General features: G+C 41.5%; 1 protein-coding gene across 2 annotated transcripts in view; it reads right to left on the bottom strand.

Moving 5' to 3' along the window:
• ULK4 (unc-51 like kinase 4) overlaps positions 1–14,907 on the bottom strand; it is a 290,018-nt gene that overhangs the window by 187,410 nt on the left and 87,701 nt on the right. For both annotated transcript variants that reach the window (XM_014534909.1, XM_005860404.2), the window contains exons 23-27: positions 8,536–8,672; positions 7,063–7,184; positions 6,602–6,658; positions 790–841; positions 590–684 (exon numbers count right to left, since the gene is read on the bottom strand). In XM_014534909.1, coding sequence (XP_014390395.1) covers positions 590–684; positions 790–841; positions 6,602–6,658; positions 7,063–7,184; positions 8,536–8,672 — 463 coding nt within the window. The remainder of the gene's footprint in view (positions 1–589; positions 685–789; positions 842–6,601; positions 6,659–7,062; positions 7,185–8,535; positions 8,673–14,907) is intronic.

Below are 14,907 nucleotides of genomic sequence, written 5' to 3'. Positions count from 1 at the left end.
GGTGGCCGATCAATGATTCTCATTCATGTTTCTCTCTCTCTCTCTGCCTCTCCCTTCCACTCTCTGAAATTAAAAAAAAAAAGACTTGAACAAGCACTTCATAAACAAGTACTCCCAAATGGCCAAGAAACATTTGAAAAACTATGCAGCCTCATTAGCAGTCTTGATCATACAAACATTTAAAACTATGGCGAAATACTGCTAGATACCTACCCATTACAAGGTGTGAAGTAACAAGAGTTGGGAAGGATGAGGAGGAGGTCAGGTACCGCACTGCCGGGTCAATGTAAACTGGCCCCACCTCTTTGGAGAACACTTCAGTATTTTGTTCACCAGCTGAGTTTATGTATATCCTAGACCCACTGATCCCATTCCTAAGTATATGCCCTAAAAGTAGTGCCTTCTTATGCAGAGCAAAACACATGAACAAGAATATTCATCAATATTTGTAAATGCCAAAAACTAGGTATAACTTAATGTCTATCAAAAGTAAATAAATTATGATACATGCACATACTCAGATTTCTACAATATGCAGAATTCCCAAGTAAATGAAAACGCCTATTTTTTAAAAGCTGCCAGGACTGACCGTAGAGCAATAGTCCTTCAGTAAAACAGGATACTGTATTATTGCTTCAAAAGCCAACAACGTGACCTTGATAAATTCTTCCGATGCCATCAGTCCTAGAAATACAGGGGATTATTACAGGTGTCTGTTTACATGTTCAAAATCACAATATCAAAGTACCTCAGTCAAGGATGTAAAATGCCCCTATGGTGTCTACTCACCTATGGCTCCTTCTATGTTAGTTTCTCCTGAATCTATCGACTTAATATGACTCTGAAAAATAAAAATCCTAGTAAGTGGGGATTTCAAAATAACTCTGAAATAAAACATAGATAACAACTGGCCCCCAAACCACTTACCATTCTTAAATGAAACAACTCATGGGAGGCATTCAATACTATACACAAATTATGAACACCATAATCTTCGTTTTAAAATATGATCATCTGAAACTGTATATATACATTATTAACTATGATCATTTTTAAACATCCTAATCACTATCGATGAGACTTAATGTTGGAATAAATTCAATAGCAAGGTAAGTCCAGAAAGGACAACCTGCAAGAGTGAAGGCAATCCAACTGACACATAACCATTCCCAGTAACAGCCACACTCACTCACCAGGAGAGACAAGTCTTTTGACTTAAATCTACCCAAATGTCTCTGGGTTACTAAGAAAGATAAGACTGAACTGTGTTTATACCGTGATCTTTCCGGTACAATTTTAAAAAGAATCCAGAGACAAAGCACAAACATAGATGTGAACAAAAAGGAATCCACTGGAGAGGTTCCCTTTGGGGAAGGGAAATGCTGAGAGCGGGTGGCGTGTTTTCACTTTCTGCCTGTCTGCACTGCTGGAATTTTCTAACCATGCATGTGTATTCATTTTTCCTTTCTAAATGTCAATCAGAGTACTATGACTTCTTTTAACTTCTTTTCTTCCTTATACCTCCCCTGTTTGATTTTTTTAAGTCCCTACTTAATGTCTCATTGATTTACCAATTTTAATGTCTTGATATGTTTCTTCTTCCTTCTTAGTGTGATGGGAATGACCCAGGTGAGAGTGAGGACAGAGTAGGAGGCACTGGAGATTCAAGAGGAGAGAGAACTTGTAAAGGGTCATGTAGGTGAGTGTGCAGGTACATAAAAACAGGAAAGGGAGCTAGATGCACCCCCCAGTCTGCAGAGAGGGTGCACCTGAGACGAGCAGTCATGAGTTTAAAGTGAGACCCGCTACTCATAGGGTGTTCTTCTCTAGCTATATTTAGCCCCTCAAAGCAGGGGTGGATACATAGAGAACTGAATCAAACCAGGATTAGGCTCTGCCAGAGGAGGGCAATGGAGAAAACGGAGGGAAGGGAGGTATAAGTGAATTCAGGGCAGGGAAGGGGCCTGGAACTCTAGGGAACCCTAAGTTGAGTAAAGACCAGAGGCAGCTGTTGGGCCATGAGAGGGCAGGATGAAGAGTGGAAAGACCAACTGAAGTCGCAGAGGAATGAAAGGGCTGTTGGAGAGGGGGAGCAGAGGCACTGAAAATTAGGAGCGATGGCCAGACAGTGTGATGCTGCAAATAAGTTCATGGGTGTAGGCAGCTGTGGAGGGAAAGACAAGAAGGTGGCGGAGGAGCTCAGAGGCTGTGTTGGAAGGGCCCTCCGTAGGGATATCCAATTCTCCAAGAATGGTACTAGGAGCAGCATGGAGAGACTGACAGTGGCCCAATGAAGAAAGATTCTGAGGAATGAGGGGCAATGACCAAGAAACCTGTACATGACGTCTCTGTCACAGCACAGGGGTAACGCAGGCTACCTTCTGATGGTGCAAGTTTCAAAGCTGGGAGTTTTAGCAGAGGAGCTAAAAGGATGAACGCCTCCCCACAGATAGGCTCACTGGGTGAAGGAGTGCAGGGCAGAACATGGCCCCATCTAAAGGGAAAAATGGAAAGCTATGGCTCCAGGGCAGGCGGTGCTATTCAATATCATTTAGTACTACACTTCGAAGAAGCTGAAAATAAGTTCCCGTAGCAAATTGAGAATATGAATTCAAGGTTTGTAGAAAAAGGAGAAAAAACTCATAACAAGAACATTTGCTTGGCAATGAATAATTATATGTTTTTTCCAAATATAAGATTGCACTCTCTCTGCTTTATTTACTGCAACTGAAGTAAAAAAATCAATCAACAAAGCAACATTCGCTTAAAATAAGAATCTGCAGAAGGCAGGAAGTATGTCTTTTCTTAGAATAACTATCTCAGTGCCGGGGTACGTAAAGATTCATGAATGATGGAGTTCATAATTATATTCTTGCATGAAAATCTATCAAAATAATGTTATCATTTCTTTCTCCTCTTTTATTTGAAAATTTGAATTGTGATGCCTTTTTGTAGAAAACTATAACCACCACACAACCATGACGCTTTTATCAACTAGTGAGGCCAGAACTTAAGAACAACACAACAAAGTTCTCTTCCTCAGCTCATTAATCAAGAGCATCTTCAAAAGGACAAGAGAAGCACAGTGAACACTAGGTTAGTACACACCATGAGTTCCCAAACATATTTCCTCAATGTCATCACTTCCTGTTTCCCAGCCCAATTCAATGGAGGCCCAAAAAAACGACAGTATTCACCATGGAATTTCCCCATCGCACCCGCCAGATACTTTACTGCTAACAGTGTCCTTAGGTACTCTGTTTTACTGAAGAGGAAAACAAGTATGATGACACACTGCTTCTGTCAATAAGAAGTGAAAAGAACAATTAGCAGCTGTATAGCCCTCTTTTGCCTGGAGCCTTTGAAAACTTAATAATGGTTTACAAGTATCCTGCCGATTTTTTCCCCAAATACTAGCCTCTTTTAAATATAAGAAGACCAAAACTTTGTTTTACTTGGGGGCAGGGGGAGGTTAATTCCTATACTCGTGCCTCCCTATATAAGAAGTATCCTAAATTTTTCTACCTAAAAAATAAAAATGTCCACAGATCAAAGAGGCAAACCATGTGCTGGTACCAGTACAGAAATGGAAGCCAATGGGAAGCACAATTCCAAAGCCCCCTCCAGCCTGCTCCTTTAGGACCCTTTTAATGAGGGGAGATCACACCAACCTTGACTGCCGTCTCCACGCCCACCTGAGGCAGACCAACAGCCCCTGCAGAGCTGCTGTAGCAGAAGCCTAGAAAGTTCTTGGCAGCAAGTTGTGCTACTGGGTAGTTACTAAAGGTGGATCAAGTTTGAATACTTCAAATTAAGGCATATTTTTGAAATATGAAAAGATAATAGACCTGCCATAGTACATACAGTAGCTACTCAACCAGATAAATCTTGAAAAATACAGAAAATAGTATTTATCTACAGATAGACCAGTAAGGCTTCCCAAACATCATGCTAAGTATCTACACATGAATGGAACATGACACCAAGACAGAGACGCATTGTGCTCAGGATACTTTGACAAAGTCATTCTGTGGACTGGGCTACAGACATTTATAGCTGTGCAGCCCAAATAAAACAAAACAAAGCCTCTCAAACAAGTTTAGGAAACTTTTGTTTAAACAAAATTAAAAAGAATACTCTTAAAGCAGAAAACTCAAGAGGCAGTAGTTTGCTAACCAGCACTGTGAATTTCTAAGGGGCTCTGAGATGTGGGAGTAGACTGTGCCTCATGGTATCAGTAGGTCACTATTGCCTTGAATAATATCTTTGGCATCTTCTGTATAGATTAGGAATCAACTCATAGAAGCAACATCCAACCTCAATGGCTCATAATAACGTACACAGAACTGTGTGGATAACAAAATCCAGGTCTTTAATTTGAGTTAATACTTCTCTCTCTTTTACTAGTATTTCATCAGTGCCAACACACAGCTAAGGCCAGATAACAGATGTGATAAGAACAATAACAAAAGTATTCTGGGACTGGCCCAGATTCCATCTAGGAAAATATCCTGAAGAGAGCTCAAAGACCTTTTCCATTTTATTGGCCTACACTCCCTCTATTTGAGTGACATTATAAGGGGAAAAAAACTGATAAAAATTTTCCAATATCATAGTTATCTTTGAACCAAATAAGTTATTTTCTTTCTTTTTTAAATATATTTTTATTGATTTCAGAGAGGAAGGGAGAGGGAGAGAGAGATAGAAACATCAATGATGAGAGAGAATCACTGATCAGCTGCCTCCTGCACGCCCCCTACTGGGAACTGAGCCCACAACCTGGGCATGTGCCCTTGACCAGAATCGAACCAGGGACCCTTCAGTCCGCAGACCAGTGACACTCTATCCACTGAGCCAAACCAGGTAGGGCCCAGGTAAGTTATTTTCCATTCCTAAAAGGGCCTCCATAAAGAAGCCCCTACAAATACCCCCCACCCTCACAGAGTACACCCACATCTGGGAGAAGGTTAGGAGACCTTTCCACATTATGCCTCCTCCCTTGTTTCTGAATTACGTGGAGCAGATGAGTTCCCCCCTAAAACCCATGTAATTCCTGTTAGTCCATAAAGACCTTTATGTTGGAGACACTTGGTAGTTCTCTTGAAAACTACAGTATACTTAGTGAATGTAGGAGGCAGAGAAAAGTATTACCCTTGAGAAAAAAGTAAGAGAATGAACACAGGGACAGTTACACCTGTCCCAAACAAACACTGTGCCAAAATATTCCAAGGTGGGCTCCACAAGCAAAATTACCATTTCCACGCATTGATATGGAGTGCAATGGGATTATAAATGCAGAATTATAGTCATGTTACAATGATACCCATATTGTACATAGAAGCAGATTGAAGAGCAAATTAAAGAAGGTGGTAAACAATGTTCTAATAATTTGCAAACTTATGAGTGTATAACAAAAATTATGTACTTTGTAGAATTTGGATTCTAGGCGCCAGGGTGATAAAGATTTGAAACTGAGCACAAAAGGACCCCACTGCCTTGCCTACACACACTTTTTACTAAAAGTCAGTGACCTGCACTCCACATCTGTACTTCAAATCATTCTTCACCCTATGATGGACCGTCTAGCCTACAGCGGTTCTCAACCTGTGGGTTGCAACCCCTGAAAATACATCCTGCATATCAGATATTTACATTACGATTCATTACAGTAGCAAAATTACAGTTATGAAGTAGCAACGAAAATAATTTTATGGTTGGGGGTCACCACAACATGAGGAACTGTATTAAAGGGTCGCGGCATTAGGAAGGTTGAGAACCACTGGTAGAAAGTTCTATTCTCACTTGTGGGTGACAATCCTTTTTTTATTCAAAAGAAACAAACAAACCAAAAAAAAAACAAAACAAACCAATAACCTTGAGATGTTTGCTTCACTTAACAGACACCTCTGTAGCATTTTTAAAATCTCAGTTCAGTGTTCATAATAAACATCAAAGCAAAAGTGGAAGAGCTGCGTGACAAATGTCTTAGCTTTCCCTCTGAAAAGCTCCCCATTTCATGGAGGATACATACTGTAACTGCCAGGCAAGGGCAAAAGATAATATAATTCATGGGCCACAATCTGAACACAAAGACTATTTTTATGAGCAAAAACTGGAATGAAAGAGAGCACACTGATTTGTTTTGCATTGCTACCAATCTCATCAAAATTAAAGAAAAAGTTAAATTAAGCTTCACTTAGAGAGAAGTGCCATCATAAAAAGTGACTGCACATAATTGGGCAAGGTAAGCCAATGTAAATAATAATGACAATGCATCCCCAGCATTCCCTTTCCACCAGTTTTATTATTTAAAATTTTCTCAGAATGTGTAATACCAAAGTGGATAAAAGTGTTTGCTATGGACTTACTTACCCTACTTGGGGCTGTCTGTGAACAACATACATTATCAGGAGAAAATGCATTTTTCTCCAAATGTCAAATTTTATTCCAGTCAACAGATAAAAATAGAAAAAGGTCGCTTCCCTAGAGACAAATAAATGCCATGAGAATTTTAAAATTATCTCATTCTGACACCAAATTCCACCAACAGTAGAGACAGCCACATTTTTATTAGGGACATGAAAAATTCAGTGTTACTCACAAGAATGGTTCCATAACTGAAAAGGAACTCTTCCGTTACAACTCGAGGTCGAAATACCTGCGTGGTGAGAGTTTCCATAGATTAGATCCTGAAAGTCATGTACAAGGGGGAAAAAACGAACATGTTTTGTCTGAGCTGGCGTTTCTCAGCTCTAGTTTACAAAGAAGGTGAGTCACAGCCTCGCCAGAGTGGCTCAGTATTTGAAAGTCGACCCATGAACCAAGAGGTTGCTGGTTCCATTCCCCGTCAGGGCACATGCCGGGGGTGTGGGCTCGATCCCCAGTAGGGGGCGTGCAGGAGGCAGCTGATCAATGATTCTCTCTTATCATTGATGTTTCTATCTCTCTCTCCCTCTCCCTTCCTCTCTCTCTGAAAAATTTTTAAAAATCAATAAAAACATATTTTTTTTAAAAAAAGAAGGGAGTCGCAGTCATATTATTTTCCTCTGGATAAGATCATACCTGGGAGGTGACGAGGTGAAGCACCACGGGCATCAGGGGGAGACACAGCTTCAGCTGCTTCGCCTGAACTGTTGATGGGTGTTTACGACCGGACACATTAGCCAGGGCGGTGAGAATGTCACCTGCGGAGGTGAAGGTCACGGATACTCAGGGACCGCCCGTCATGGCTGGAAAACCAGTAAGATTGCTGAGGGAATGAACCTCCACATAAATGGAGTGGAGAGAAGCTGAGATATTACTGACAAATATTGAGACTATAACAAAAAGCTGTGGCTTCTAAATCTCTCACCTAGAAATCTGAGTTTATAAATAGCACAGTAGAGTGGGGCGGGGGGGTGTCTTAGAAATAATTTTCCTTCCTTTTTTGTGTGTGTGTTTTCCAGATTTCAAGCATAAGTGCCTATTACTTTGGTAAACAGAAAAAAAAATATTAAAGATGATAAGTGAACAGATTATAGATCACAATTTCTAACAGAATAGATGGAAATAAAAAACAGGTCAATTCATAAAACTTCTCATTGGATAAGCCCAATAGTAAATAAAACTTGTGTTGTGGATATTTGAACCGTATCATCATATCCTAAACAGAATGAGTCTAGTAGTAAGAAACTCGACTCACAAAGCCTTCAGACTGAAGATTAAAGAAAGGTTACAATCCAAAATAAATTTTGAAATGCTCTATTTTCAGTCATTAACAGGCAAAAAAATCTCCCAAAGTATCAGTAAGAAGCACAGAGGCATATCGTTCAGCCATGAAGATATTTCCATTACTCTGACTTCATATCATGAATTTCAGAGTCTAAGTATATTTTACCATAATGGGTGGGATCAATTTAGCATTTACACATTGCTGGTTTCATGCTACATCTGCTGCAAAAGCATGGAATGGGATTTAAACTAAATGTAAGCATCCCTTAGATTTTAATTTCTGCAAATAACAACGAAATCAGGGATTAGCTGTAATAAACATCTTTTGCAAATCATTATGAGATAATTTTTCAAATTATAGACAGTTTTAAGTTTTAATATCGAAAGCCATTAATATTAAATGTTAATGGTTATGCATTCCTAAGTCCTTTTAACAATAAATTAATCTGTGGGTCTCATCTAAGAGAGTAAGTTTTTTAAGCAGAAATTTGAGAAAGGCTAGCCAAGATAAGAGCCGAAGTCCAATTTTGAGCAATTAAAATGCTTTTCTTTTACTTATTTTTCAAAACCACCCATTTACCATAGATGACACCCCAACATAACCTTTAGCCGGCCCCTTGCCTCCATCACCTCACTGATGCAAAATAACTAGGAAGACAGATAAGGCACGTGGAGATCTTGAAACCACACATTCAAGACAGAGTGGCACTGCACTCGCCTGCAATAACACACCAGCGAGAATAAAAAGGGGGCGACACCGAAAAGCCAAGTCCCAAGTCCCGGCAAGGTGAGCAGCGAGGGGCCTGGGAGGAGACTGCGATTTACCCAGGAGGCGCGGCACTTCCCGCACCATGTGGCGGATGAGGAGGTCCAGGCATCTGGACAGGTACTCGCTGCCGCTCGGCTGCCGCTCCTTGCCTGGGGAGGTCTTCCTGCTGTCCCTCTCGATGTGCATCACCAGTCTGCAAGCAGAAGAGTGCGACAGGTCACCTCGCAGGAGGAGAGAGCTGATGGCATCTGTCTGAAGATGCCGCCGAGGCTCCGGCTCCAGGGGGCGGGCAGACCCAATCATGACGACATTCAGATGGGTAGCAACAGGTCAGGCGCAGCCCATTTTGGTCCCAGAAAAAGTCTCTCATTTATGCAGAAAGACAGACAGACAACTGGCATCTCCGCCAGTGTATAACAGGACAGCGCCCTGAATACGTCATCTGCCCTTGGGCCAATTGCATGAATTCCAGTTCCTTTAGTAAGAGGCTCCGGCTCCAGGGGGCGGGCAGACCCAATCATGCTGACATTCAGATTGGTAGATACAGGTCAGGCGCAGCCCATTTTGGTCTCAGAAAAAGTCTCCCATTTATGCAGAAAGACAGACAGACAGACAACTGGCATCTCCGCCAGTGTATGACAGGACAGCGCCCAGACGACGTCATCTGCCCTGGGCCCATGAAAAGAAACCGCATTCCCCAGGTGACAGTGAAAGGCAAACAAAGGCATCTGGACAGAAGACGGTTCTTGGAGTTTCGAGGATTCAAAGTAGAACCAACCACAGACTGCCTGCACTTTGTCATCAGTATTCAACATATTCAACTTGCTTGGAACCTCGGGCCAATTGCATGAATTCCAGTTCATTTAGTACATCGTGTACATAAATCCAAAGAAAGAGTTTCGCTCCATCACCGGGTTTCATGTCCTTTTGTCCAGTAGTTTTATGATATCTGCCTTTTAATGCACTTATTTCTTCTTCAACATCAATTTCTGAACCAACTGTGTCCACCCTAGAACGCAGGATCATATTGGACCATCACTTGAGGAACTGTATTTAAAGGGCCAGAAGGTTGAGAACCACTGTCTAAGGCAGTGATGGCGAACCTATGACACGCTTGTCAGAGGTGACACGCGAACTCATTTTTTTTGGTTGATTTTTCTTTGTTAAATGGCATTTAAATATATAAAATAAATATCAAAAATATAAGTCTTTGTTTTACTACAGTTGCAAATATCAAAAAATTTCTATATGTGACACGGCACCAGAGTTAAGTTAGGGTTTTTCAAAATGCTGACACGCCGAGCTCAAAAGGTTCGCTATCACTGCTCTAGATACTCAGGATGCTGTTTACAGGTTTTAGGCCCATATCCATCCCCTTTGCTGGACCCACCAGTCGTCTTCCCGTTCCCCTCAATGCTCTAAAGCAGTGGTTCTCAACCTTCCTAATGCCATGACCCTTTAATACAGTTCCTCATGTTGTGGTGACCCCCAATTTCATTGTTACAAATTGAACATAATGAAAGCATAGTGATTAATCACAAAAACAATATGTAATTATATATGTGTTTTCCAATGGTCTTAGGCGACCCCTGTGAAAGGGTCGTTCGACCCCCAAAGGGGTCGCCACCCACAGGTTGAGAACCGCTGCTCTAAAGGCACAGAGCCCGCTGACTGCATCAGGCAGAGGCCCCTGTGCAGCGGCCCCCTTGCTGGCCTCCCTGGCCGCCATCCATCTCCCAGCTCTGTTCGCACACTCATCCCAGCCAACTGCTACTTCTCAGGGAGAACTTCCAACCAGCTCCCACTGCCAACTGCAAAGAGGTAGTTTACACGTAATAAATACACGTAAAGGGTACTGAAAGCTTAACCCTTAGAATCTTTGTGGCTCTCTTAGCAGATTTATTCATGGTTTTGCCTTTCTGCTTATTATTATTTGGAGCCTTATGTGTGAACACATAGGGATAAAACTAAATCAAAAGTCGTAAGTGCAGCCTTGGCCAGTTTGGCTCAGTGGATGGAGAATCGGCCTGCGGACTAAAGGGTCCCGGGTTTGATTCCGGTCCGGGGCGTGTGCCTTGGTTGCAGGCACGTCCCCAGTGAGGGGTATACAGGAGGCAGCTGATCGGTGTTTCTCTCTCATCGATGTTTCTAACTCTCTATCCCTCTCCCTTCCTCTCTGTAAAAAATCAATAAAATATATTTTTTAAAAAGTCTTAAGTGCCATGTAAGCTGGTTAGCATCCTCTGTTCTAGTTGCAGATGACAGCCCAAGCCACACTCTAACGAGTATATGACATTGGTCAAATGCAGAGAAAATATGCCTAAATCAGCAGAAATATATCAGTACTGCTTAAAGAATCTGACCACAAAACCTCTTGATTAATGAGTAAACCAAAGAAATAGGACTCCACTATTTCATAAGTGAAATCCAAAATTTGCAGAGTATAAAAAAGTAAATTCTCACTTGTCTATAAGGAGTCATATTTTTCTCTAAAATGTAAATGATCTATGACAAAATTTAATAACATGCAGCTTAATTACCATAGTTTAAAATATCTTTAAGGCAAAAGCTACTCGAATAGTTTTCAAACGCTAGTACAGGCTGTTAACACATAAGAAAACACTCACTGGCTCTGCTGGGAGAAATAAAAGACTGACGGGCTCCATAACAACATGAAACGAACTCTAGAAGGATGCTCCGTCTCTTCCTTCCGGGATGCTCTCCCCAATGCCTCCCATCACAGAATGTGTTTACACAAGCTACAGAATAAATTCACTTTACCGACAAGGGAACATTAGTTACTAAAAGAATTCACAGTCTACGAAAGGAATAAAATATGGGAACATTTGAGTGTAGTATCCATAAACACTTTACAATTACTCTACAACCAAACTGCACATGATATTTCCTGGTGTCCTACAAGGGTATCAAGTTAAAAAGATCAACAATCTGAACAGTAATCCAAGTAGACCACAAATAAATAAGATCCCTTCTTTGTTTTGCCTCCAGTGCCTTTAATAGGATCATTTCTCCCCAGGATTGTGCTTCCCAATCTACTCCCACCCCCATTTTCCCCCAGGATTCATTCCCACTAACTGGACCACACTTTCCTTACTCTAAAGGAATCCTTATGCTCATTCCACACACATCCACCTCTATGCTTCCCTCCCTAGAATGTCCACCTACTGTATCTCCATGCTTCTGTGGCCAAACGTGCCATGTCCTATACTTGTTTCACCCTCTAGTACCTACACCAGGGCAGCATCTATCGTAAAATGAGCTCAGTGACAACAAGGATGACGACATCTCATCCACTGACTCCATGAACATTCGCAGTGCCTACTGCGTGCTGAGCATTTTTCTAGTGGATGGGTATTCAGCTCATGGAATGCAAATTCAAGTGGGAAGAAAAAGGCAATTAACAAATAAATACCTAAGAAATCGTTAAGGTGATGATAAGCCTTATAGCAAAGATTAAAGAAGAGTAAGACAATTAGTCACAGGTCAGAGCAGGCCCTCTGGCAGGATGTCCTGTAAACAGAGGTCGGGAATATGTTGAAGGGAGGGCCACACATTCCACGCAGTCGGGAGGTACATACAACATCCCAAAGGCCAGGCCATGGGTGGTGTGTTCTTCTGGGGCTGGAGCTCAGTGAAGGAGATCAGAGAGCAAACCAGGCTCTAGCCCTTGTCAGACCTTGTAGGCCGTGCTAAGAACCTTGCACTTGCCCTAACCGGTTTGGCTCAGTGGATAGAACGTCGGCCTGCGGACTGAAGGGTCCCAGGTTCGATTCCGGTCAAGGGCATGTACCTGGGTTGCGGGCACATCCCCAGTAGGAGGTGTGCAGGAGGCAGTTGATCGATGTTTCTCTCTCATCGATGTTTCTAACTCTCTATCTCTCTCCCTTCCTCTCTGTAAAAAATCAATAAAATATATTAAAAAAAAAAAAAAAAGAACCTTGCACTTTACCCCCAGTAGGGAGGAGTGGCCTGATCTGATCTGTGGTTAAAGTCAGCACTCTGGAGACTGTGAGAACAGACCATAGAAACACAGGAAGACCAGTTAAGAGGCAACTGTAACAGCTCCGGTGAGAAACTGTGGTGGTAGTGTGGGAAGGATATGAATTGATGAGATACTGGATGTCTTTGTAAGGTATAAATAATTAGACTTGCTATTGATTGGACATGAAAGAAAAGAAAGAAACCAAGAGTAACTCCAAGCAGCTAACCAACAGGAAGGACAGAGCTGCCACTGATCGAGATGGGAGAGGATCACTGGAGTAACAAGTCTGCGGCAGGAAAACCATTATTAGACGTAGAAATGCCGATGTCGTGTTGGCAGCTGATGTGCAAGTCTGAGTTCACAGGGAAGGTCGGGCTGGTGGCATTACTGTGAAAGTGCTCCTGGAGCAGATGATGTTGAAGGTCACTGAATTAATGAATCACCTGGGGAGTACAAGGCTCAGGACTGGGCCTTGCAACCACTACCACACAGGCTAACAGATGAACAAGGACCAGCAAGAGAAATGGAGAATGAGTGGCTGGTGAAGAATGAAGAAAACCAAGAAAAGTAGCCACGCTGCCCAGTAGAGAGACTTCAAGAAAGAAGACAGTAGACGTCTCGTTTCTGATAAAGGTTATTTATGTCAGCAGACTGATGGATCATAGGGATTCCTGATACACACTTGGAAATACCCTCAAAAAGGTAGCCCCACCAATTGGCTAAAAGTAGTCCCTATATTTTGGACATAAGATAGTGATCGTTTTCTTGTCTTAATTTGATATTACGATGGGTAGAAATAATATTTGCTTATTTCAATTTGCATTTTTTATTACTAATGAGGCTGAAGATCTGTTCACATCTTTATAAATCTCTTTACAGGACACAGATTGTTATATATGATGCAAAAATGTACAGATTTTGTAAGCATGAGATTTTTGATTTATGATTTAGGGGGAATATAAAAGTATCTGATCTATATATAGCCCCAGAATTTCCTTTTATGGTTTCTTTCGTTATGGTTTCTACTCAAGAAAGCTGTCCTTACCCATATTCAAACATATTTTTTTCTTCCAGCTGTTTATAGTTTCTTTGGGTACATAATTCTTTAATCCATCTGGAACTGACTTTTGTATGGTGTAAGCTGAGAAGATAGTTTTTCCCCCACACAGTTAACCAATCACACAGGGTAAATATTTTTTTTAATTGTTCTTTTAAGATCAAAGCAGCTTTTTTTTCCACTCATAACCATATTAACAGCAATGCTATGGAGGGGGCAACAGCTCTAGGAAGACCTGATCCATCAGGAGGCACTGGCATTTCAGGCTCGCAGCAAACCCATACAATGGACATAAAAGACTATTCATCCTCTAAAAGGGTTATCATTTCTAGAGACACACAGGACCCTATTTTATCACCCGCCATATTCAGTAGGAGCATGAAGCTATTTGAAGAAATAGGTGGAGATTCAGGGGCCATCATATCATTTTTATCCGATTCTGACAGCTCCATTTCACTGCTGCCACGCTAGAAACACTTGAGATCTGACATCATAAAAAAATGTGCTGAGATTTAATCCATAAAAGGCCAACGGTGCCGATGGTAAGCAGGAAAAATATCTACATAATGCAGCAGAGGTTATCGTGGGCTCCTGATGTGAGCTTTGGGGTCTCAGCACACAGCAGCACGTGGTGAGCACGGAACTCCAGCGGCTGGTGGAGTTTCAGGAGACAAGGAAGGAGGGGAGAACATTTTTCCATATAAACTCATCACAGAGACTTTTAACACCTCTCTGGCCTAAGTCTGCCCCTCGTTTCCATACCTTTCTATTCAACCTTGCATTTTATGTGCATTCCAACTAATACGTGGGCTGCAGAGCACCAAGGAACAAATAGAAACCATCTTTGCACAGTCTGTACTGGTGCCTGTGTGTGTCTGGGAGTAATTTTATTACCGAATTTAATCTACAAAGCCTAAAAAATTTGAGCTTTGACTGCCTTAGGGGTTCTCCTTCAAAATTCACTGGTACCTATTGCTAATATTTCTTTTAGTTTTAAGGGGCTGTTGCTTCATTAAATATTTTTCTTAATCATAGGAGTGAAATGTACTTATTGTAATAAGGCTAAAAAAAAATGAATTGAGATACATAATATCCTCATCCCACCCTCCTCAGATAACCTGCATGTATATCTCTCCATGCAGGTTTTTTAAAATAAAATTTTATACAAATACACACAAATAGAAGAGTTTTGCCATTTTTATTTGTTGCTTTCTAAAAATAACTTCATAATCCTATATAATAAAAGCCCAGTGACCATAACGGCAGAACAACCAGAATGACCAGAACGACCGCGACCAGTCACACTATGAGGAGCACTGACCACCTCTTGGTCCCTTTCCCTGGAAAGCAGGCTCCCATCACCGATGG

This window comes from Myotis brandtii, unplaced genomic scaffold (genome assembly GCF_000412655.1).
Source record: "Myotis brandtii unplaced genomic scaffold, ASM41265v1 scaffold134, whole genome shotgun sequence".
In the NCBI taxonomy this organism is placed as follows: domain Eukaryota; kingdom Metazoa; phylum Chordata; class Mammalia; order Chiroptera; family Vespertilionidae; genus Myotis; species Myotis brandtii.
This window is presented reverse-complemented; position numbering and strand designations above follow the sequence as displayed.